Raw genomic sequence first — 26244 nt, forward strand, 5'->3', positions numbered from 1 at the left:
AGAAGCTGAACTCTGATGTGTCAGTATTTCAGTGGAGTAAAGGAAACTACAGTGGCATGAGAGAGGAACTGGCCAAAGTTGACTGGAAAGGGACATTGCCGGGAAAGACGGCAGAGCAGCAGTGGCTGGAGTTTATGCGAGAAGTGAGGAAGGTGCAAGACAGGTATATTCCAAAAAAGAAGAAATTTTCAAATGGAAAAAGGATGCAATTGTGGTTGACAAGAGAAGTCAAAGCCAAAGTTAAAGCAAAGGAGAGGGCATACAAGGAAGCAAAAATTAGTGGGAAGACAGAGGATTGGGAAGTTTTTAAAACCTTACAAAAGGAAACTAAGAAGGTCATTAAGAGTGAAAAGATTAACCGTGAAAGGAAGCTAGCAAATAATATCAGAGAGGATACTAAAAGCTTTTTCAAGTATATAAAAAGTAAAAGACAGGTGAGAGTAGATATAGGACCGATAGAAAATGATACTGGAAAAATTGTAATGGGAGATAGGGAGATGGCAGAGGAACTGAACGAGTATTTTGCATCAGCCTTCACTGAGGAAGACATCAGCAGTATACCGGACACTCCAGGGTGGCAGGGAAGAGAAGTGTGCGTAGTCACAATTACGACAGAGAAAGTACTCAGGAAGCTGAATAGGCTAAAGGTAGATAAATCTCCCGGACCAGATGGAATGCACCCACGTATTCTGAAGGAAGTAGCTGTGGAGATTATGCAGGCATTAGCGATGATCTTTCAAAAGTCGATAGATTCTGGCATGGTTCCGGAGGACTGGAAGATTGCAAATGTCACTCCGCTATTTAAGAAGGGGGCAAGGAAGCAAAAAGGAAATTATAGACCTGTTAGCTTGACACCGGTGGTTGGGAAGTTGTTGGAGTCGATTGTCAAGGAGGAGGTTACAGAGTACCTGGAGGTATATGACAAGATAGGCAGAACTCAGCATGGATTCCTTAAAGGAAAATCCTGCCTGACAAACCTATTACAATTTTTTGAGGAAATTACCAGTAGGCTAGACAAGGGAGATGTAGTGGATGTTGTATATTTGGATTTTCAGAAGGCCTTTGACAAGGTGCACACATGAGGCTACTTAACAAGATAAGAGCCCATGGAATTACAGGAATGTTACATAAGTGGATAGAGCGTTGGCTGATTGGCAGGAAACAGAGCGGGAATAAAGGGATCCTATTCTGGTTGGCTACTGGTTACCAGTGGTGTTCCACAGGGGTCCGTGTTGGGGCCGCTTCTTTTCACATTGTGCATCGATAATTTGGATTATGGAATAGATGGCTTTGTGGCTAAATTTGCTGACGATACGAAGATAGGTGGAGGGGCCGATAGTGCTGAGGAAACGGAGAGACTTGGATAGATTGGAAGAATGGGCAAAGAAGTGGCAAATGAAATACAATGTTGGAAAGTGTATGGTAATGCACTTTGGCAGAAGAAATAAACGGGCAGACTATTATTTAAATGGGGAAAGAATTCAAAGTTCTGAGATGCAACGGGACTTGGGAGTCCTCGTACAGGATACCCTTAAAGGTTAACCTCCAGGTTGAGTCGGTAGTGAAGAAGGCGAATGCAATGTTGGCATTCATTTCTCGAGGAATAGAGTATAAGAGCAGGGATGTGATGTTGAGGCTCTATAAGGCACTAGTGAGACCTCACTTGGAGTACTATGGGCAGTTTTGGTTTCCTTATTTATGAAAGGATGTGCTGACGTTGGAGAGGGTACAGAGAAGATTCACTAGAATGATTCCAGGAATGAGAGGGTTAACATATGAGGAATGTTTGTCCACTCTTGGACTGTATTCCTTGGAGTTTAGAAGAATGAGGGGAGACCTCATAGAAACATTTCAAATGTTGAAAGGCATGGACGTAGTGGATGTGGCAAAGTTGTTTCCCATGACGGGGGAACCTAGTATGAGAGGGCATGACTTAAGGATTGAAGGGTGCCCATTCAGAACAGAAATGCGAAAAAAATTTTTCATCAGAGGGTGGTGAATCTATGGAATTTGTTGCCACGGGCAGCAGTGGAGGCCAAGTCATTGGGTGTATTTAAGGCAGAGATTGATAGGTATCTGAGTAGCCAGGGCATCAAAGGTTATGGTGAGAAGGCAGGGGAGTGGGGCTAAATGGGAGAATGGATCAGCTCATGATAAAATGGCAGAGCAGACTTGATGGGCCGAATGGCCGACTTCTGTTCCTTTGTCTTATGGTCTTATGGTCTAAAAAGAAGTCCCAAGAATGTACTATCACTGAAAATGCTGATGCCTCTTCACCATGAAGAGAGACTTAGAGACTCTGAAAAGGAAAACATTACTGATGAAGCTGGTGAGAATACCTGTAAATCAAAAAGGCCAAGTAGGAGATCTTCATCAGAAGCAAGGGTGTATGACCAAATCTGAATTTTTTGCAATAAGGTGAAAATTCTGAAGGGCTCCAAGTGGCATGAAAAGCTTACACAAACTGTACAACTCAGAGCTGACCAACCACTCCGAGGATGTGCAACCCAAAAGGAAGATGAAAAGATTCTAGCAGTAACAAGCAGAGACGTGGTTGCTGCAGAGGCCCACTATCATGTTTCATGCTATAAGGATTATACCAGAATCAAGAAAAAGGAACCTGAGTAAAAAGAGAATGATGATGAAACAGATGGTGATGAACTGTATAAAAGGATTGAAAGGGAAGTCTATAAAGACCTTTTCGAGTATATCAGAACTGATATCATACCCAGCAAGATGATTGTACAAGTCACTTCTTTGGTCACGAAACTTGAATTTTCATGCTACCTGGTGGATTTACGCTCCTGCAAGATTCTACAAGGAAGCAGATTCGTAGGAAACTGGAATCGAGGCTGGGCAATTCAGTAGATATATTTCCAGATGACAAAGGAAAATTGTTAATGGTTCCTGAAAGTGTATCATTAAGGGACATTGCCTTGGAAAATCAAACTCTACAGAGGGAACTCAAAGTTTGGAGGGCCAAGGCAACCAATTTCGACAAGATCAGAGAGCAGACTTCATCACATATCAGATCAATCATTAGACAGGAGATGACTGTGACTTCCTGGCCATTCCATCCATCTGATGTGAAAGATAGTGCTCATACCTCCATACCGGATCAACTGGAGTGGCTTCTTGTTGGACTGCTCACTGGAAATCCTGACACCAAGACTCAAGACACAGAGGGTCACTGCTCTGGTTCAGTCATTTAGTCAGGACATAATATCTGCTGTGACATGTGGTCAACATAAACCACCAAAGCACCTTCTACTTCCTTATGCAGTAAAAACACTGACGGGTAACACTGCTCATCCAAACACTGAACAGGCTTGGGCATGGGGTGTCGCACTCCCAACCTGAAGAGAATAACAGTGCTCTGTGTCTCCAAAAGCTAGCAACAGCCTCCAACCAGAGAGTTGTACTTCTAGTCTCCATCAAGCCTCATGTCTTCACCAATCTTGCATGGGACAATATCGATAGACTTGAGGAAACTCTCACTGGAAAGGGTACATCACATAGAGTCAATGGCATAGTGGTACAGGCCAATGTCTATGGACCACATCTGCCAAGAGCTGAGCTTCCACGCATTGAGAAACTGAAGCAGAGATCAGTCACCATTGAGGACCAAGCACTGGAAGTATATGTAGCAGGTGCACGTGTGGGCACACAGCCTCTCCCAACCAGGGAATACTGTGTCCAGGAAACTGCTCTTCTTGCCTGCAAGAAGAACCTGGTGTGGACACCTGCAAGGCAAACAGATCCAGAGGATCAGACAATCCCAAGCTGGACTGGTATTAATATCAGCACCAGGGACCAAGAACCAATCTCATAAGATATTGTTGGGTATCCGCCAACCATCAATTCACCAGCCACAGAGTTGACTACAGTATTTGAAATCCTGAACCAATTAGAGCTAATCAGGAAGGGACTTCATCTAGAAACATAAAGCTACCACTGGTGCAATGCTCTGACATATTTTCTAACTCTAGAGATGTATACCTTGCCAAAAATCACTATGAGCATTATTCCCCTCAGATGGTACCGACCAGCCAAACTGGCTCACGGGCTAAGTATCATTCATTTAGGTATAAAACTCCAGAATGACGGACATTGCAGTGCATACTGAGTGAGCAATACCACTCGGAGCTGTCCTGCCTACTTCGTGTTCTTCTTGTTACCTCCTGATGCTGAGATACATCCTCGGATGCACTGGGACACATCATCGATGAATGATGTAACCTGGGGTTATTGGGTGTTTTGGTCTTTCAACATCAGACACCCTCGCCCAGATTACCCAGCCAGGCACTGGCTTGTGTCCCAGCAGCACTGGTCCACAGGTCACACCTCTTGATCCATAGCCGCCTGGAAGCTCACTCAGCAGCCTCTGTGACGGTCCCGATCCACACTCAACATTTCAAGAACAGCTTCTTCATTTGATTTCTCTATGTTCCATGAACACTCCCTCATTATTCCATTTTTTTGCATTAATTATTTTGTAATGCAGTGATGATGAAACTGATTTCCAATGGAATGTAAAAAATTTCACAGTATTGTTGTGAAAACAAGGATGGTACCTTGATTGCAGCCAATATTTATTGCTCAGTGAATGATTTAAAAATAGCCATTATGGAGCAATCAATTACTGCGGATGTTTCTAGAATTTTCTGATTTCAGATTTTCAGCAACTGCCTTTCTGACTTGCATTAGCCAAGTCTCCTTATTGTTTGTGCAAGGACTTGCTGCTGGTTGTAGAGGATCTGATACGTCCAGATAATCATGAATATGGCTGTTGAAAAGCAAGGTTTTTTTTTCTCTGACTTTTAAACTACGGTTATTTTTGTGATGTGGGAAATGTCACAGAAAGTTTGTTCTCGGTAAGCTCAGGTTGTGTCATCAGAATAGCTAGATTTTCTTTAGAACTATAAGTGTTGGACTGGGCCAGAAAAAAATTCAAGAACAAACGGCTGAGCTGATCTAAGGTAGAGTCTATGGTACAAAAGACGTGGGCAAAGCACAAGTGGGAAGAGTCAATAGCATGAAAGGGTTTAGAGAAGGTTTAAAAATTCTCCCTGTAGCCCTCACGTCGGTAGTGATGAAATGCTTTGAGAGGTTGGTCATGACCAAACTGAGCTCCTGCCTCTGCAAGGACCTGGACCCACTGCAATTTGCCTATTGCCACAATACGTCAACAGCAGACACCATCTCAGTAGCTCTTCACATGGCCTTGTACCACCTGGATGCTGTTTATTGACTATAGCTCAGCATTTAACACCATCATTCCCATAATCCTGATTGATAAGTTACAGAACCTGGGCCTCTGTACCTCTCTCTGCAATTGGATCCTCGACTCCCTAACCGGAAGATTGCAATCTGTGCGGATTGGTGATAATACGAGGGGTGATTGATAAGTTCATGGCCTAAGGGAGAAAGAGTCAATTTTAGAAAACCTAGCACATTTATTTTTCAACATAGTCCCCGTCTACATTTACACACTTAGTCCAGCGGTCGTGGAGCATATAGGTCTTGGATCTTCAGAAAGTGTCCACGGCATGGGTGATTGATAAGTTTGTGGCCTGAGGTAGAGGGAGATGTGTTATACAGCTCTCGTTATGTGCACATGCAGTTCAACTCTTTGAGTGATATGCAGGAAGTTTGAAGTTAATAACTCATCAGGGGTGATTGATAAGTTTGTGGCCTAAGGTAGAAGGAGATGAGTTATTAGGTTAACTTTCTGCATAATTATTCAAAGAGTTGAACTGCATGTGCATGTAAAGAGAGCTGTATAACTCATCTCCTTCTACCTCAAGCCACGAACTTTTCAATCACCCATGCCATGGACACTTTATGGAGGTCCAAGGTCCGTATGCTCCACGACTGCTGGACTAAATGTGTAAATGTAGGAGGGAGCTATGTTGAAAAATAAATGTGCTAGGTTTTCTAAAATTGACTCCTGCCTTAGGCCACGAACTTATCAATCATCCCTTGTATCTCCTTACTGACAATCAACACTGGTGCACCTCAGGGGTGTGTGCTTAGCCCACTGCTCTACTCTCTCAATACCAACAGAATCACCGCTTGGAAGTCTAAGCAAAACCAATAGGCTTAATAGCAGTAAATGTAATAGTTTAGGATTTGCAGGAACCATAAGGACTATGGTGTATCCACCACAAAATAATAATAATAATCAGCATTAGTCTTGGCCCAAATTTAAAAAAAATCACTGCACTCACCATTGATGTTTTCAGAGAAGCACAATCCGTCTGTTGTTGTGATTGGTGGTGAAAGCATCAATGATTTTCTGGATGTCAAGTGCTTTGGTCCTCCGGCTGTTTATGGCCAACAGGGCCAAGTTGCTGTTCTGAGCATCGCCGCTGCTATTCCTTAGGTAGTTTTTGAGGCGTCTGAGGCAAGAGAAACTCCGTTTGCATGAGGCAGATGTCACAGGTAGAGTCAGTGATATGCAGATTAGTTTGTATAAATCTATAAATGCATCGCGGTAGGGTCTTATTGGAGCTAGAAATTCCACTGTGTCATTCACTGTCTGTCCTTGCTAAAGACTAAGCCACTGCTCTCATATACACATGATTTTCTTGGACAATCTTTGCATGTCCTTTGTTGAGCATAACCCAATCTTGAACCATCTTGTTTTCTCAATCTGAATTTGGCCTGTGCATCCAGAGCAAACATATGAGCTGTACTTACATGGCGGGTTTTGAAAGCTGTTGTAGCTTTCTGTCAGTTGCAGTAACTGGTGACAGTGAAGGTAGACTCAGAATGGAACCCATGTCCTCCACACAGGAAATGCCTGCATGCGAAGCAGAACGTAGTATATTTTGTGATTGGATATTCCAGTCAGTCAAACCAGTCATGAATAAAACTCCTTTGCTGATTGCCAAACTGTTGCGAGCAGCGAAGGGTACTTTTTCAATGCTGGCCGACGGGATCCTTCCTCAGGCTACTGGCTAGCATCGCTAACAGTATTCCCACTAGCACTAAGAGCAGCTTCATCCACGTTCTCTTCCGAATCCCACTCCATTTCTTGTTCCTCTACTTCGCCCTCACACTCCTTCGATGAACTGCTGTCGTCCTCATCCCCACTTACTTCTTTCTGCATGTCACTTTCAATTAAGACAGGCTCAGGTTGAGACACCACTGATTCCTCTGGATGAGGTTGTTTTCTCACTAAAAATCGATCCATTTCTCACGCCGCCAAAATAATGCATGTGCCAGGCCGACGCTAGCTTGTTAAAGCACAATGTGTGTGTGTGGCATTGGTTAGACTCGCGAGACCATGGATCTGCACCTGGATGTATACTATCAATCTCTCGCGTGAGTGAGAGGAGTGGGAGTGAGTGACATCACCACCTTAAGTGATTTTAGATCAGCTTAACTGATCTGAGGACAGCAACGGCAAGACATTGACAACGAACGAATAAGCAGAATTGTAGAGTGGATCTGATAGAGTTTATAACTTTTTTTGCTGCATGGGTGCTATAGTAATTGGGGGCGCTGTTTCACCAGATCAACTGGAGAAACAAGCTGTATTCAAAACTGTACAGAGAAATTTGTATGTGAAATTGCAGTTAATTTCTTGGTGGTGCTACGCTGGTGCTATTGCAATTTCTGCTGGGGCTATAGCACCAGCCAGCACCACCTTAGCGCTGCCCCCGCATACAGGAGTGGGATATACCAAGTAGTGAAGTGTTGTCATAGCAACAACCTTGCACTCAATGTTAGTAAGACAGAAGAGCTGATTGTGAACTTCAGGAAGGGTAAGATGAAGGAACACATGCCAATCCTCATAGAGGGATCAGAAGTGGAGAGAGTGAGTAGTTTCAAGTTCCTGGTTGCCAAGATCTCTGAGGAACTAACCTGGTCCCAACATATTGAAACAGCTATAAAGAAGGCAAAACTGTGACTATACTTTATTAGGAGTGTGAAGAGATCTGGTATGTCAACAAAAACACTTCTATAGATGTACTGTGGAGAGCATTCTGACGAGCTGCATCACTGTCTGGTATGGGGGGCGGGGGGCTACTGCACAGGACCAAAAGAAGCTGCAGAGGGTTGTAAATATAGTTGGCTTCATCTTGGGCACTGGCTTACAAAGTACCCAGGACATCTTCAAGGAGCAGTGTCTCAGAAAGGCAGCGTTCATTATTAAGAACCTCCAGCACCCAGGGCATGCCCTTTTCTCGCTTAACATCAGTTAGGAGATACAGAGCCTGAAGGCACACACTCAGTGATTCAGGAACAGCTTCTTCCCCTCTGCCATCCAATTCCGAAATGCTTATTGAACCCATGAACACTATTTTTTCTAATATATATTGTTTCTGTTTTTGCATGATTTTTAATCTATTCAATCTACATATACATATGTTTATTTTATATGATGTACTGCACTGAACTGCTGCTGCTAAGTTAACAAATTTCATGACACATGCTGGTGATAATAAACCTGATTCTGATTATGAAAATTAAAGGGGCAAGGCCTTGGAGATCTTCTCCCCCAACTATTCAGAGTAGTTTTAAATTTGAAACATAGAAGGACCTTGCCAGAGTACCTGCTGTAAAAGTCAGTTTACGAAAGCAAACAATCTAGTAAGTTCTGTTCACAAATTATGTTTGTGCCGTTGAATTGTAACCTGCTAAATGTTTTATTGCAACACACACAAAATGCTGGTGGAACACAGCAGGCCAGGCAGCATCTATAGGAAGAAGTACAGTCGATGTTTCGGGCCAAGACCCTTCGTCAGGACTAACTGAAAGAAGTAGTTGTAAGAGATTTGGGAGGGGGAGATCCAAAATGATAGGAGAAGACAGGAGGGGGAGGGATGAAGCTAAGAGCTGGAAAGTTGATTGGCAAAAGGGATATAGAGCTGGAAAAGGGGGAGGATCATGGGATGGGAGGCCTAGGGCGAAAGAAAGGGGGAGGGGAGCCCAGGGGAAGATGGAGAGCAGACAAGGAGTGATTGTGAGAGGGACAGAGAGAGAGAGGAAAAAGGGAAATAAAAATAAATAAGGGATGGGATAAGAAGGGGAGATGGGGTGTTAGCGGAAGTTAGAGAAATCAATGTTCATGCCATCAGGTTGGAGGCTACCCAGACGGAATATGAGGTGTTGTTCCTCCAACCTGAGTGGGCGCTTATCTTGACAGTGGAGGAGGCCATGGATTGACATGTCGGAATGGGAGTGGGATGTGGAATTAAAATGTGTGGCGACTGGGAGATCCTGCTTTCTCAGGCGGACGGAGCGTAGGTGTTCAGCAAAATGGTCTCCCAGCTCTGTATTCCTTTTGCCAATCACCTTTCCAGCTCTAAGCTTCATCCCTCCCCCTCCTGTCTTCTCCTATCATTTCAGATCTCCCCCTCCCACCTTCCAATCTCTTACTATCTCTTCTTTCTGTTAGTCCTGACAAAGTGTTTCGGCCCGAAACGTCGACTGTACTTCTTCTGATAGATGCTGCCTGGCCTGCTACATTCCACCTGTATTTTGTGTGTGTTACTTGAATTTCCAGCATCTGCAGATTTTCTCGTGTTTGCGTTTTTAAATGTTTTATTGGCCTTGAATAGAGTTAAAGCCTTTTTACATGCAAATTGTAAAGAATGTTTTCATTAGAATCTGAATTAGTTCAAAAATGCAAATTGTTGAACCCTTACCACCAGCTGAGAAACTGCAATGAACTGAATTTAAGACATCTGGTGAGAATTTTTTTGGTGGTGTAAATTTCATGAGATTGAACTTCTGTTACGTGAACTGCTATAATGTGGGAATCTCCTGTATGTAGGGCTTTCATGAGGCTCTTTTTGCACAATCATGATTCTACACATTCAATCGCGAAATCTCACAGGTGCCTCAAAGGAGAAACTGCTGAACACATCACCAGCACCAGCCTACCTGCCATCAAAAGGCATATACAGAAAGGTGATGGAAAAAGGTTAGAAGTATTTTGAAGGATCCCACTCATCCTGCTCATGGATGGTTTGTCCTATCTTCATCAGAGAGGAGGCTACAAAGCATTCACACCAGGATCACCAGACTCAAAAACAGTTACTTTTCCCCAAGCAGTAAAGCTGATCTATACCTCCAGCCACTAACTCGCCCTTCCACACCATGAACCACCACTACCTTATCATTTCCTGTCGGTTACCTTGTGCACAAGCTCTCCTCTGCCTATACACATCAAAGTTGCTGGTGAACGCAGCAGGCCAGGCAGCATCTCTAGGAAGAGGTGCAGTCGACGTTTCAGGACGAGTCCTGACGAAGGGTCTCGGCCTGAAACATCGACTGCACCTCTTCCTAGAGATGCTGCCTGGCCTGCTGCGTTCACCAGCAACTTTGATGTGTGTTGCTTGAATTTCCAGCATCTGCAGAATTCCTGTTGTTCTCCTCTGCCTATTTTCACTTTCTAGGCATATAATTAATCTATGTTTAAGCAATCTTATGTATTTATATTTATTGTGGCTTTTTAAAAATTATTGTATTCTTTATCTTACCATGTTTTTTGTGCTGCAGCAGGGCTGAGTAAAATTATTTTTTTCTCCTTTACACTTGTGCAGTGGAAATGACAATAAACAATCTTGAATCTTTTTGAAGTAGCATGTGTAGTTTTTGGTGTCTTTATCCAAAAAAAACCCTTACAGTAACCATCGAGGTAGTGCAAAAGATTTTCCCTAATTTTTGTCATTTTTGATGCAGGTTATGTTTTATCTCTTCAAAGATGCTGCCTCACTCGCTGAACATAATTTCCTGGGTTTTTATTTTAATGGGATAAATTTATTTTCTTCAATTTAATTTTTACATTAGCAATTTCTGGATTAAAAAGAACTGAACTTTTGATGTTATTTTGAAACAAATGCTAAACTGAGTTGACTTAGACAAATCAAACTTTTCGTGAGTATGTTTCTCATTACTATTTTTGTTTTCAGGTTATGATCAAATGCCCCTAACATAATGGAAAGTATCAGGACCTTGGAGGATGAGACACTTCCTAGTTTTCTGTTGCAGTCTGTGAGGAGCAGTAGCAATGAAACACTGGAAAATGTTACTGTTACTTCAAATTTTGGACTTCCTGTGGCTGCATCAACAGTTGCTAAAAAATCAGATTTGGGTAGCAGGTGAGGTCTTTGGTTTGATGTACATGTTTATATGGAACCAGGAAAAGGAATCCTCCATTTAACCTATTGGGTCTGTTCTGCCCTTCAGTGGAGTTATGATTCTATACGTCAACCTCTTTTCCCCTTATCCAGAGTTATAGAGTTGTGCAGAATTGAAGCAAGCCCTTTGGGCGGCCATGTCTGTGTTGACCTCTTTGAATATTTTCACTCATCCCATTTGCCTATTTTAGATCTGTATCCTTCTGTGGTTTGCCTCCTTAAATGTCTTCCTAAATGTCTTCCTAAATGTCTTGTAAGGTGATGATTGCATCTGAATCCATCATCTCCCCCATAAGTGAACTTCAGATATCAACCATTCTAAGGGGAGAAAATGTTTTCCGCTCAAATCCACTTCAAAACCCCTTCCTTTCACCGAATATCTATGCCCTCTGGTTTTTGATGCCCCTATCATGGGGGAAAAAGGATCTATGGATCTTATTTTATATAGAGTCATAGATGTGTACACCACAGAAACAAGTCATTTGACCCACCACATCAATATCAACCATAATGCATATTTAAAAAAATTACCCATTTGCCTGGCTTAATTCCCATTCATCTATACTTTGTTCATTTGAATACTTGACCAAATGCCTCTTAAATGTTCCTACTCTGGCAGTTCATTTCAGATACTAACTACTCTTTGTGAAAAATTCCTTTCGATCAAACATGATGACAGAATATAGTATTAATTGTAAGACTCTTGGCAGTGTGGAGGATCAGGGGGATCTTGGGGTCCAAGTCCATAGGACACTCAAAGCTGCTGCGCAGGTTGACTCTGTGGTTAAGAAAGCATATGGTGCATTGGCCTTCATCAAACGTGGGATTGAGTTTAGGAGCCGAGAGGTAATGTTGCAGCTATACAGGACCCTGGTCAGACCCCACTTGGAGTACTGTGCTCAGTTCTGGTCACCTCACTGCAGGAAGGATATGCAAAGCATAGAAAGGGTGCAGAGGAGATTTACAAGAATGTTACCTGGATTGGGGAGCATGCCTTATGAGAATAGGTTGAGTGAACTCAGCCTTTTCTCCTTGGAGTGACAGAGGATGAGAGGTGACCTGATAGAGGTGTACAAGATGATAAGAGGCATTGATTGTGTGGATAGTCAGAGGCTTTTTCCCAGGGCTGAAACAGCTAGCACGTGAGGGCACAGTTTTAAGGTGCTTGGAAGCAGGTACAGAGGAGATGTCAGGGGTGAGTGTTTTACACAGAGAGTGGTGAGTACGTGGAATGGGCTGCCGGCAGCGGTGGTGGAGATGGATACGATAAGGTTTTTTAGGAGACTCCTGGACAGGTATATGGAGCTCCGAAAAATAGAGGGCTGTGGGTAACCAGAGGTAATTTCTAAGGTAAGGACATGTTCGGCACAGCTTTGTGGATCAAAGGGCCTGTGTTGTGCTGTAGGTTTTCTGTGTTTTCTATGATTCCCTTTTAAACCATCTCCCTTTACCTAAAAATCTGAGCTATCGTTTTAGACATGGTAACGAGACTGACAATCCTGTCAATGCCTCCCATAATTTTACATACCTCTGTCTTGTCATCTTTTGGCTTCCTTCACTCCAGGGAAAACAGACCCAATCACTCCAACTCAAACCCTCTAAACAAGGCAATTTGGAATCTTTTCTGCATCCTTTCTAGCTTACTCACAACCTTCCCTTTGTGTGTTGTCAAGAGTTGCAAAAAATATTCCAAGTATGGCTTCACCAGTGTTACGTATAAGTGTAGCATCTTGTCCCAAGTTACCACCAAGCTCAGGGACGGCTGAAACAGATGAAGGGTCTCAGCCTGAAATGTCAACTGTTTATTCCCCTCCGTAGGTGCTACTTGACTTGTTGATTCCTTCCAGCACTTTGTTTGGATTGCTCAAGGACAGCTTCGGTCCTGCTGTTTGAGACTCTTAAACAGACAATAAGATAACCTCTAGATCTCTCAATCTAAACTTCTTATGGTCTTTGTTGTATCTACCTGCACTGAACTTTCTCTGTAATTAACTCTTATGTTCTGCATTCTGATGTTGCTTTTCCTTTTTGATATACTTGCATTTGGAATGATCCTTCTGGCATGCTAAATAAAGCTTTTCACTTCATCCCAGTACTTGTGAAATTTATCTTCATTACCCTGCTTACCTGTGCTGTTATTTTCAGGGAACTACATACTTAGACCCCAAGTGCCTTTCACCATCTTTGTCTTGCCTAGATAAACTTCCCAAAATGCATCATTTTGCATTTGTCCGGGTTAAATTCCATCTGCCACACATTCTATTTCTGGTGTTCCCATATCCAGTGGTCTCACTTTAAGGACTCATAATCTTGTAATTTCATGCATGTTATTTATCGCTATTTATTTATATTGGCATTTTCAGTTTGTTGTTCATTGATCCCGTTTACAGTCACTGTTCTATAGACTTGCTAAGTATCCCTGCAAGAAGAAGAATGTCATGGTTATGTGGTGACATGTATGCACTCTGATGATAAATTTTGCTTTGAACTTTTGTCCACTCTCCTGGTTGATTTAGATCCTGTTATGACTTTTAACAACCCCCTTCACTGTCCACCATATGTGATCCATACCACTTTATTTGCATGTTCATCTGCCAGACCAAATGGTCAATAGATTGACACGTGCTTGTGCAAAGAATGTGGTAACCCAAGCAAACTTGTGTTGCCATTGTACAATGTAAGCCTGTGCTTGTTAGAAAGAAAATTTGATGTTGGCTGAAAAATGACCCCCTTTTTTGGACTGAGGTTAAATGAAGTGTGTAATTATTCAGTCTTGATCATAAGTTATTAAGTATTAATATTATCCTCTTGATATTTGGGTCTGCACTTCCTTGGAAACTTGGCAGTTCTGCAAAGAATAGTTAGTATTGCAGTCATACATGCCAGGAAATTTGTACTTGTCCATAAATGCTGAGCTACTTTGACAGCTTCTTGCTTGCCCTGTGCCAGGGGACTCTGTATAAAATCCCAAAAGTAGAGCATGAAGTTAGTGGGGAATTTGACTTCAGAAACTGCTCCAGTTTAGATCTAACATGAGGTCTAATTTTCTTTATTGGAACTTTTAAGCTGAGGAGTAAAGGATGTTAAAACTTCATTGAGGGGGTGGGGAAGTAGGTAAATGACAGGTTTAACAGATGGCAAAGTTGGAAAGCTGGGAGGGTAGATTTGCAGGCTGTCAGTTTTTGCAGCTTTTTTTTTTGGTAGGTTGTCTTCTAGGCCAATCAGGTAATTTGATTACGTCATGCCCATTACCCTCGTAAAGCCTTGCAGAACTGGTCCTGGATACTTCTGTCCAAAAATATCTACTTTCTACATATGAATCAGTTAAGCCTACAACCTTCTGTGAGACAAATTCAGAAAGTTTCAGAAAGTTTCAGAAAAGCATTGAAACAACAGCGTTATTGTTTCTAAATATGTATGTGCATTATTGTGCAATTTATTTGAGAATTTATGTTTTTCCTCTAGAATTCCAGATAGTCAAGCTTCATACATGGAAGAAGGAAGATTTTCTGTCATGGAAATACATCCACCAAACGTTTCATATTCTGAAACCTGTAAAAAATTTGTCCTTAGTTTTAAAGATGACTTGTAAGTATCTGGTCATTGCCGAACTTGAGACATGCAGGCAACTCATACAAAATGCTGGAGGAACTCAGCAGGCCAGGCATCATCTATGGAAGAGTATAGTTAACATTTCGGGCAGAGACCCTTCATCAGGACTGGAGGAAAAAAGATGAGGTGTCATAGTAAGAAGGTGGGGGGAGGGGTGGAAGAAACACAAAGTAATAGGTAAAACCGGGAGGGGGCAGGGGTGAGGTAAAATGCTGGGAAGTTGATAGGTGAAAGAGATACAGGGCTGGAGAAGGGGGAATCTGCCAGGAGAGAACAGAGGGCCATGGAAGAAAGAAAAAGGGAAGGAGCACCAGAGGGAGGTGATGGGCAGGTAAGGAGATGAGGTGAGTGAGAGTGAATTGAATTGACTTTATTACTTACATTCTTCATATACATGAGGAGTAAAACTCTTTGCGTTGTGTCTTTGTCTGAATGTGCAATGTGCAAGTTATAGTAATTTATAATAAATAGTATGTACAACAGGATAGTCAAAATAACACAAAAATACAGTTGTGTCAGCATGAGTTAAACAGTCTGATGACCTGGTGGAAGAAGCTGTCCCGGAGCCTGTTGGTCCTGGCTTTTATGCTATAGTAGCATTTTCTGGATGGTAGCAGAAGGAGCAGTTTGTGGTTGGGGTGACTTGAGTCCGGAATGATCCTTCGGATCCTTTTTACACGCCTGTCTTTGTAAATGCCCTGAATAGCGGGAAGTTCACACCTACAGATGTGCTGGGCTGTCTGCACCACTCTCTGCCGAGTCCTGTGATTGAGGGAAGTACAGTTGAGTGATGCAGGCAATCAGGATGCTCTCATTTGTGCCCCTATAGAAAGTTCTTAGGATTTGGGGCTCACACCAAACTTCAACCGTCTGATGTGAAAGAAGCACTGTTGTGCCTTTTTCACCACACAGCTAGTATGTACAGACTACGTGAGTTCCTTGGTGATATGTAGGCTGAGGAACTTCAAGCTGTTCACCCTCTCAACCCCAGATCCATTAATGTCTATAGGGGCTTGCCTGTCTCCATTCCTCATGTAGTCCACAACCAGCTCCTTTGTTTTTGTGACATTGAGGGAACGGGGTTGGGAAATGGTGAAGGGAGGTGGGGGAGCATTATCGGAAGTTTGAGAAATCAATATTCATGCCATCAGGTTAGTTGCTACCCAGACAGAACATAAGGTGTTGCTCCTCCAACCTAAGTGTGGCCTCATTATGACCGTCGAGAAGGCCATGGATTAACATCAGTTGCAAGGATAAGTACCAGAAGGGAGATCAGTGAGGGAAGATGGGCAAGGGAGTCACATAGGGAACGATCCCTATGGAAAGCAGAAAATTGGGAGTCGGGGTAAGGGTTGGGAGGAAGGAAAGATGTGCTTTGTGGTGGAATCCCATTGGAGATGATGGAAAGATTATCTCCTTACTTGCCCATCACTTCCCTTTGGTGCTCTCCCCCTTTTCTTCCATGGACTCGAGCCTCTCCTGTCAGATTCCCCCTTCTCCAGCCCTGTATTTCTTTAACCTATTAACCACAGCTCTTTATTTCACACCACCATCCCCCCAGTTTCACCTATCACCTTGTGTTTCTTCCTCCCCTCCCCCACCTTCTAATTCTGACTCATCATCTTTCTTTGTCCAGTCCTGATGAAGGGTCTCGGCCTAAAACATTGACTCTACCCTTTTTCCATAGATGCTGTCTGGCCTGTTGAGTTCCTCTAGCATTTTGTGTGTTGCTTGGATTTACAGCATCAGTAGATTTTTTTTTTGTTTGATACATGCAGACAGATTTTGGCTGGTCTTAACATCTGTATATAAAGCTAAAAGAAAACTGTTTCAAGGAAAGTGACAAGTTAAAGTCAATGACTAATAGCACTGACTTTTTGAGTTAAATTTGCATGCCCATCTTCTGGTCCATTACACTATTTTGTGTGCCTTCTGCAATCTGCTGTCTTCACTTTTTGCTATACTTCAAGATTTTGTGTCATCTACAAACTCTTAAGTTTTCTCAAAATGAGTTCCAGTGCAATGTGGATAATGTAAAAAAAAGTGACCCCTGCGTTACATCACTGTTTACTTTCCTCCTGTCTAAAAAGTGATTACAGCATTTATGCTCTCTGCTTTTTTTTTCAGATCAGCATTTTGATTTCCTCTTTAAACCCCATGAGTTTAGTTTCATTTTGGTGTATAAAAAGTCTTGATTCTTTTTTTCAACCTACATAAGAGGTTTTTATAAATTTATTTGAAGATTGTGTGGAACATCTGAGCATAAGATGCAGACAATTTCCTTGAACTCAGTTTGCCAGTATTGAATGACAGTCTTTCTGGAACATGAAGCACCTTAATTCAGAAGCTTTAGAGTAAAATTTCCAGCTTGTTTGCTTAATTTAGTTGTCTATTTCACCATTCTCAAGGTCAGTGCACAGGAATAGACTCCATTTACTGATTCAATGTGTGCAAATAGAAAAACTGCCTTCCTGTGTATTGATAGCAAAAAAAAAATTAAATTAATTAGTGCACTTTACGTAAATGAGCGCTGGTGTTATATTTAGTATAGTTGCAAACCTGATGCACTTCACCATGGAATGTCAGAATCTTCTGGAAGTTTCTGTTACATCATGTAATCTGATCTGAATGTCTTATGGTCTTATGAATAGTATCAGTGTTTATCATGTTAAGTGTCATCTGCATGTGACAATATCAAGGTATGGATGAAACTTTGGAAAAGTGTTTAAAAGTTTGATGTGTGTAAACCAGTGTTTCCCAACCTTTAAGCCCAACACCCCCTCAGAAACTTTCATACTAGACAATGCCCCATAAAGCACCTTCATACTTGTCAGTGTCTCTCTTAGGCACAATGTACTTTCCAGTGTCCCTATAGTGTAAAAAACATGACGACCATATGCAAACATGAGAAAAATGATTCTGCTTTAAATTTTCATTTGTCTTTAAATCTAGCTTACACAGTATCTGTATGCTGTACAGCAGCTTCTATATCGATGTGATCCTTGAGCTTGTTGGTTTTTATCAAGAGTTGAAATATCTGGTTCAAGTTGTGACAGCAAAAGTCTTTGGTCTCCACGGGTAACAGTGTCCAAGTGGTTTCTGTATTTTTGTGAGTATGTGGTTCACTGCACTGAAGCCTCTTTCAGAAAGGTAGGAGGATGGAAATGCAATGAAGAGCAGTTTGGCTCTTCAAAGACCAGGAAACTTTGTATGACAGTGTAGCCATGTACCACAAAAGCCAATATTTTTAAAAAGCAATTTTGCTTCTTCATCATTCTGAATTTCGATAATTTCTTCTTGCAAGCTCTCTACCTGTTCTCCCACCTTGCAAAGAAATGAGTTAATTACCCAGTCTGGAATTTCCAGATCGTTCAAATCCTTGAATCGATTCTGAAAATCCTTCTTCAGTGACTGCAGGTGTAAGCAATACTCTTACCAAATCACTGTCTGTGAAAGAGAGTGCCATACTTTCCATGCAGGGAAACTGAACATTCTTCTTCCAATGTTTTGCTGAAACATTTCCAATTTTCGGATAAAAGTGGACATTGCACTTTTTGCCTGGATTAAATTGAAATTCTCACCATGCAGTTTCATATTTAGAATGTTCATTTTGTCATACAGATCGGTGTGGTATGCCACATCTCCACACAGAAGTTCAAATGTGTTTCCCAAGATCTTGTTGACTGTGCAAAAATTCAACCAGTGTGTCAAAAAGGTGGAAGAAATGTTTTATGCAACAGCCTTATGACAGCCATTGCACTTTAGTGTGAAGAAGCAAGCATTCAAACTCTCATTATCTTGGCACAACTGGAGAAATAGTCTGCTATTTAATGGATGAGCTTTAATTTTGTTGAAAGCAGATATTACAAAAGTCATGTTTGAAAAAAGTTGTTGGCTGATGTTTTTTGTTGCGAGATGTTGATGAATTACACAATGGATTGCAAACAGACTTAGAATTTCTTTTTCATAAATGCCACTATACTAGCATGACGTCCTGTCATGTATGGTGCACCATTTGTTGCACAGGAAATCGTGTTTCTAATCGGAATACTTTTATTCTCAATATACATTTTGAGCTCGTAGATTGGTTCTCTGATATTTGTTTTTAACTTTTTACAAAAAAGAATCTCTTCAAAAACGTTTCCATTTTTGATAAACCATACATACGCCATTAGCAGTGCCTCGTTGTCTCGCATAGTTGATTCATCCAGTTGAATCCCAAATTCTGGTTTTTGTAGCTCTGTGCGTAGTTGATGTTCAATGTCTTCACTCATTTCGTCAACGTGACAAGCTACAGAGTTACCACTCAGAGGAATTTATTTTAAAATGCTGGTATCTATTTTGAGAATGGTAGTGAGCACTTCTGACACAGCAAGCATTATTAATCTTTCACCAATTGTATGAGAGTTTCCACACTTTGCTATCATTTTGGAAATGTTATAAGAAGCAGTGAGACCATGATCAAGGTCATTTTTAGCTTTCTTGGCAAATGACTCGAGTGTGCAACACTTTTCAAATGCTTCTTTCATCTTCTGAAACTGAGTAATACCATAAGTCGCCTTTTCAGGGTGTCTTTTATGGGAGTGTTGCTGCAATCTTGATGGTTTCATGGCTTCACTAGACAGTACAGTATTACAAATAAGACACATGGGGTGTCGTTGATCTGATGGGAACGGAATAGAACTATACTCCAGGTATGTAACATTGTATTGACGCATTTTCTGTCGTTTCTATTGCATAGCAGGATTATAATTCAGGGCTTCGTCGCCTTCAGACTCATAGAGATTGTACTGTATTTTACTTTAGCCCTGTCATCAACGGGGCTAAAGTAAAATAAAAGATTAACACTGGGGGGAAAACAAGGAATGCCTATTGGATGCTGATGACGGCAGCAAGTTGACTCAAATAGATTGATGGTGGCGGCACGCAAAGGAATGGCAAGGTGATGATATCAACAGGTAAAATTATGTTGACAAGGATTGGAATCTGAATGTTTGTCGGGATAGAACCATAGAAACTACAGCACAGAAACAGGCCTTTTGGCCCTTCTTGGCTGGGCCGAACCATTTTCTGCCTAGTCTCACTGACCTGCACACGGACCATATCCCTCCATACACCTCCCATCCATGTATCTGTCCAATTTATTCTTAAATGTTAAAAAAGAACCCACATTTACCACCTCGTCTGGCAGCTCATTCCATACTCCCACCACTCTCTGTGTGAAGAAGCCCCCCCTAATGTTCCCTTTAAAATTTTCCCCCCTCACCCTTAACCCATGTCCTCTGGTTTTTTTTCTCCCCTTGCCTCAGTGGAAAAAGCCTACTTGCATTCACTCTATCTATACCCATCATAGTTTTATATACCTCTATCAAATCTTCCCTCATTCTTCTACACTCCAGGGAATAAAGTCCTAACCTATTCAACCTTTCCCTGTAACTGAGTTTCTCAAGTCCCGGCAACACCCTTGTAAACCTTCTCTGCACTCTTTCAACCTTATTTATATCCTTCCTGTAATTTGGTGACCAAAACCGAACACAATACTCCAGATTCGGCCTCACCAATGCCTTATACAACCTCATCATAACATTCCAGCTCTTATACTCAATACTTTGATTAATAAAGGCCAATGTACCAAAAGCTCTCTTTACGACCCTATCTACCTGTGACGACACTTTTAGGGAATTTTGTATCTGTATTCCCAGATCCCTCTGTTCCACTGCACTCCTCAGTGCCTTACCATTAACCCTGTATGTTCTACGTTGGTTTGTCCTTCCAACGTGCAGTACCTCACACTTGTCAGTATTAAACTCCATCTGCCATTTTTCAGCCAATTTTTCCAGATGGTCCAAGTCCCTCTGCAGGCTCTGAAAACCTTCCTCACTGTCTACTACACCTCCAGTCTTTGTATCATCAGCAAACCTGCTGATCCAATTTACCACATTATCATCCAGATCATTGATATAGATAACAAATAACAATGGACCCAGCACTGATCCCTGTGGCACACCACTAGTCACAGGCCTCCACTCAGAGAAGCAATTCTCTACCACCACTCTCTGGCTTCTTCCATCGAGCCAATGTCTAATCCAATTTACCACCTCTCCATGTATACCCAGCGACTGAATTTTCCTAACTAACCTCCCATGCGGGACCTTGTCAAAGGCCTTACTGAAGTCCATGTAGACAATATCCACTGCCTTCCCTTCATCCACTTTCCTGGTAACCTCCTCAAAAAACTCCAACAGATTGGTCAAACATGACCTACCACGCACAAAGCCATGTTGACTTTCCCTAATAAGCCCTTGTCTATTCAAATGCTTGTAGATTCTGTCTCTTAGTACTCCCTCCAATAACTTATCTACTACTGACGTTAAACTCACCGGCCTATAATTTCCTGGATTACTTTTCGATCCTTTTTTAAACAACGGAACAACATGAGCCACTCTCCAATCCTCCGGCACTTCACCCGTAGACAGCGACATTTTAAATATTTCTGCCAGGGCCCCCTGCAATTTCAACACTAGTCTCCTTCAAGGTCTGAGGGAACACTCTGTCAGGTCCCGGGGATTTATCCACTTTAATTTTCCTCAAGACAGCAAGCACCTCCTCCTTTTCAATCCGTACAGTTTCCATGGTCTCACTACTTGATTCCCTCAATTCCATAGATTTCATGCCAGCTTCCTTAGTAAATACAGACGCAAAAAACCTATTTAAGATCTCCCCCATTTCCTTTGGTTCTGCACAAAGCCGACCACTCTGATCTTCAAGAGGACCAATTTTATCCCTTACAATCCTTTTGCTCTTAATATACTTGTAAAAGCTCTTTGGATTATCCTTCACTTTGACTGCCAAGGCAACCTCATGTCTTCTTTTAGCCCTCCTGATTTCTTTCTTAAGTATTTTCTTGCACTTCTTATACTCCTCAAGCACCTGATTTACCCCCTGTTTCCTATACATTTCATACAACTCCCTCTTCTTCTTTATCAGAGTTGCAATATCCCTTGAGAACCAAGGTTCCTTATTCCTATTCAATTTGCCTTTAATCCTGACAGGAACATAGAAATTCTGCACTCTCAAAGTTTCCCCTTTGAAGGCTTCCCACCAACCAATCACATCTTTGCCAGAGAACAACCTGTCCCAATCCACGCTTTTTAGATCCTTTTTAGAGCTGGTGTTCGGCAGGCTACTTTTATACTATTCCATTTAGCGCGATTGACCAATCATGTAAGGTCTCAATCCCCAAAAATGGTTCTTGACTTTATATAAGAAGCTGAGGTTGCTTTGAACATCTCGAGGGATCCTTGGGGTCAGCAGGTTCCCTGATAAATTGTATTTCACTGTTTGGTTTCAGCCAGCACTGTATCATTGCATGATCTGTTTTCTGTAGAACTGCACAGAAAGTTGAGAGGGTTAAATTGCATGAGGTCATTCTGCGCTGTGAGTCAAGGGGATTGGGCATCCTGATTGCTAATCTATGCATCCCCAAAAATGTCTGTTTGGTTGGTAAGGTTGGATGAGATTGCTGGGTTTCAGGCATGTTGTGATGAGTGCTCACCATCTGCAGAGCTATGGTTCTTCCTGTGTTCCACTGCCTCATCCTTTTTTTTTTGGATGTGCCTGCTCTACTAACAGTTCATCAGGTTTCGTGCCTCAAGATAGGGTGCTGCTTACTGCCGCCCACCACCAAGAATCTTGAACGCCCCCCTCCCTCCCCCCATGATGACTCCTAACGCCCCCTTAAGACATGTAACCGCCCCTGTTGGGAATCACTGGTATAAAACATTATTGAGTTGATGATGGTCTATAACTTGTTCTTGCAATATAAATCTTGAAATTTTAAAAATATTGTGACTTGACTGCTCAAAAGCAAGAGATTCGCTGAAGTTTGGAAATGTGATATCACTGCATTTTCTGTCATTAATTTTTTATACAGGGAAAATGTGGATGATTTCATTGATGCACATCGTATCTCTGATGTGAAGACGCATACAAATGAACTTGATTCTTCTGCATCAGAAGTGAATGGACAGTATGGATTGTCAAGGCAGTTAAACTACCGTCGTGATGCTAAATCCAGGATATCTCTTGAAAATCTAGATGGTATGTTTGAGAGTCCCTGTGTGCACACTATTTTCAAACATGGCTTGCAACAAACGCAAGTGTCATAAAGGAAACTTCGCATATATCTGAAAGATTCAACAAAGTTAACAAATCAATGAAGGCATTGTAACCAAAATTAATTTTGAACAGCAAGGGGAAGTTTAGTTGGAAAAAAAATTCTATTTTATTCAAATACAAAATTGCAAATGAACATTTAAGTTATATTTTTTTAATTTTGCATAGGTCCATGCTGTTGAGGAAGTCAGATTTTTAGCAAATTGATTTTTTCTTTGTTACACCAACTTAGTGAGCCAAATTTTAGCTTCCTGTGTGGGAACAATTCCACAATTCTAGTTAAGTGATTTGACCTGGGGTACTATTTTTCTGTACAGAATCATTTGTTGCAGAAATTATTTTAACTATGTTGTAGGACTTAATTTGACATGGTTTCCTTCCTCGTTTGAATGATATTCTTGGTATGTCAATTGTTGTTTTTCAATGCTGCTGATGGCAAATAATTAGTTACATCAGAGGTAATGATGAGATACCAGATATTGAAAATCTGATTATAGTAAGCTTCGAAATGTTCAGTCGTTGATTGAAGTCTTCATCCTGTATTTACACTTACATTTGATTCCAGTTGCTGCCCCCCATTAGCGCACTTAGTGCTTCCTACTTAAGATCATCTGACTTAGCTGGCTTGAAGTCCAGCTTGAAACTTTAATGTCTACAAAGCTTGGTATGCGTCTTCAAGTGCAATTACTGCTGAGCTACTAAGTTGTTTTAAAATCCAAAGTAGCGAAGGTATCAGTCTACAGTGATAGTGGCATCTCTTCATTTAACCTTTCAACATTTGGACAGTGAAGGTGCATACATTAGGTTGCTCTTCATTGACTGCAGCTCCACATTCAACACTGTCATCCCCTCAAAACTAATCAATAAGCTCGAAGTCCTGGGCCTCAATACCTTCTTGTGCATCCTGATCCTCAATTTCCTCACTTGCAGATCCCAGCCAGTTCCGATTGGCAACAACATCTCCACCATCACTATTGGCACAGGTGCACTACAAGGCTGTGTGTTTAGCCCTCTGCTCTACTTGGTTTATACTGTAGCCCCCTGGCCACCCTCAGGGTCGCTCAGCTCGCTGTCGTCTAAGGAAACAGCCTCGGCCCTGCCAAACTGGGTAATTCGTTTATGTGGATGCTGTGTGAGGTACCCCGCCCTGCCCAAATAACAGACAATACACCAGATGCAATTAAGTGATATACAGTTTATAGATATTACTGGAACTATATAATTAATAGAGAATAAAATATAAAAGGAAAATAAAAGGCGCCACACTTATCAAAGTTCAATCTCTTCGTGCACAAAAAAAACCTGTTGGAGCTCAAGGACCACCTTCTTCACACTGCGACACCTCGGACCACCTCGACCGGCCGCCTGGGACCAATAACGGTGGTCGACCAGATGCTCCACACGAATCCGTCTCCGTCTCCTTGCCGAACGTCCTGCTCGGGGTCCGACCCCGTTAGCGGTCTCACAGCACCTCGTCCATCCTCTGTCTCGCTCTCCTGCCTTCTCCCCCAAAACCCCCTCGCAAACAGTATCTTCAAATACACCAAAACCATAACAACTATCCCAATTGGTTAATAACGTATTTCTTATCACCCTCTAAACCACAACAAGCTGCTAGCGCAAACTTTCTCAGCGTTTAAGACAACAAAGCCGCATTCCCCAGATTAACATAACAAAGATGCCATTTTAATTAGCCTCCGCAGTAACATAAAAATCGAAACCCCCTTACAATACTTATGACTGTGAGGCCAAGCACAGCTTCAATGCCATATTTAAGTTTGCTGTCACTGCCTGAACAAAAGATGGTGACAAATCAGTATATAGGTGGGATACTGAAACTCTGGCTAAGTACAGCTCAAATGCCATATTTAACAACACTGCTTTTGGCCGAATCAAAGATGACAGTGAATCGGCATCTAGGACAGGGACTGAAAATCAGGCTGAACTTTGACCAAGGAATAGATTATTCTCTTCTGGAGGAGGAAACAGGAGGTCCATGAGCTAGTCCTCATCAGGGAATCAAGGGTGGAGAAGGTTAGCAACTTTAAATTCCTCAGTGTTATTTCAGAGGACCTGTTTTGGTCCCAGCACGTGTGTAATTATGAAGGAAGCAAGGCAGCACCTTTACTTCCTTAGAAGTTTGCAAAGATTCAGCATGACATCCAAAACTTCGACAAGTTTCTGCAGATGTGTGGTAGAGAGTATATTGACTGGTTGCATCATAGCCTGGTATGGAAACACCAATGCCTTTGAACAGAAAAGCCTACAAAAGGTTGTGGATAAAATCCATTCCATCACAAGTAAAGCACTCCCCACCATTGAGCACATCTACAAGAAGCACTATCGCAGGAAAGCAACATCCATCATCAAGGACCCCAACCATCTAGGCCATGCTCCCTTCTCATTGCTGCCATCAGGAAGGAGATTTCAGAGCCTCAGGTGCAGGTTCAGGAACAGTTATTACCCCTTGACCATCAGACTCTTGAACCAGAGAGGATAATTAACTCGCCCAACACTGAATTGATTTCCGTAATCTATGGACTCACTTTCAAGGAATCGACAACTTGTGTTCTCAATATTTATTATTACTATTCTGGTCTTTATTTTTTATTTGCACAGTTTGTTGTCTTTTGCACTCTGGTTGTTTGCCCACAAGAAAATAAATCTCAGGGTAGTATATAGTGACATATATGTGCTTTCATAATTAATATACTTTGAAAAATATCTGCTAATAGAAGTAATAATAGGAAATGAAGAAGATTGGTTCACATGACCTTGTCCAGTGTGACTTCTGTCCTTGACTAAAATGGTTGGTTCAGTAATCCACCACATCACCAGGTGTTTATAGCATTGTGTAGCAATAGCACTTAAAGACAATGTTCAGCTACTACCTAAAGATAGACTGAACAAAAAATAAATCCAGGACTTGGACTGCAATCATATTCTGTGAGTAAATTGAAGTATCTGCTATTTCAATATTCTTGCTGGCAGGTTTGTTAGAGCTGTTGGGGAGGGTTGGCAGAGGGTAGGAACCTGAGTGAAGGGACTCGGGATAGGACAGATGGTAAAAAAGCAAAGATAATGTGCAGACTGTCAGGAAGGGCAGGCAGATGGTCGGACATAATTGCAGAAAGCAGGGTGAGTATCAGTGCATTGGGGATACGGAAACAACAAGGGTCCTGAAAAGAGAATTTAGAGAGCTAGGTAGAAAGCTGAGAAGCAGGACCTCCTGGGTAGTAATTTCTGGGATTGCTGCCTGTGCCATGTGCCTGTGAGGGTAGGAACAGGACGATTGGGCAAA

At 41.9% G+C, this 26244-nt stretch overlaps 1 protein-coding gene across 8 annotated transcripts in view; it reads left to right on the forward strand.

Moving 5' to 3' along the window:
• The window catches only part of cep192 (centrosomal protein 192), a 228056-nt gene that overhangs the window by 2000 nt on the left and 199812 nt on the right, over positions 1–26244 (forward strand). For all 8 annotated transcript variants that reach the window (XM_072258457.1, XM_072258408.1, XM_072258373.1 and 5 more), the window contains exons 2-4: positions 10929–11117; positions 14622–14744; positions 22702–22868. In XM_072258457.1, coding sequence (XP_072114558.1) covers positions 10954–11117; positions 14622–14744; positions 22702–22868 — 454 coding nt within the window. In that variant the 5' untranslated portion in view covers positions 10929–10953. The remainder of the gene's footprint in view (positions 1–10928; positions 11118–14621; positions 14745–22701; positions 22869–26244) is intronic.

The sequence above is a fragment of the Mobula birostris genome, chromosome 1 (genome assembly GCF_030028105.1).
Source record: "Mobula birostris isolate sMobBir1 chromosome 1, sMobBir1.hap1, whole genome shotgun sequence".
In the NCBI taxonomy this organism is placed as follows: Eukaryota; Metazoa; Chordata; class Chondrichthyes; order Myliobatiformes; family Myliobatidae; genus Mobula; species Mobula birostris.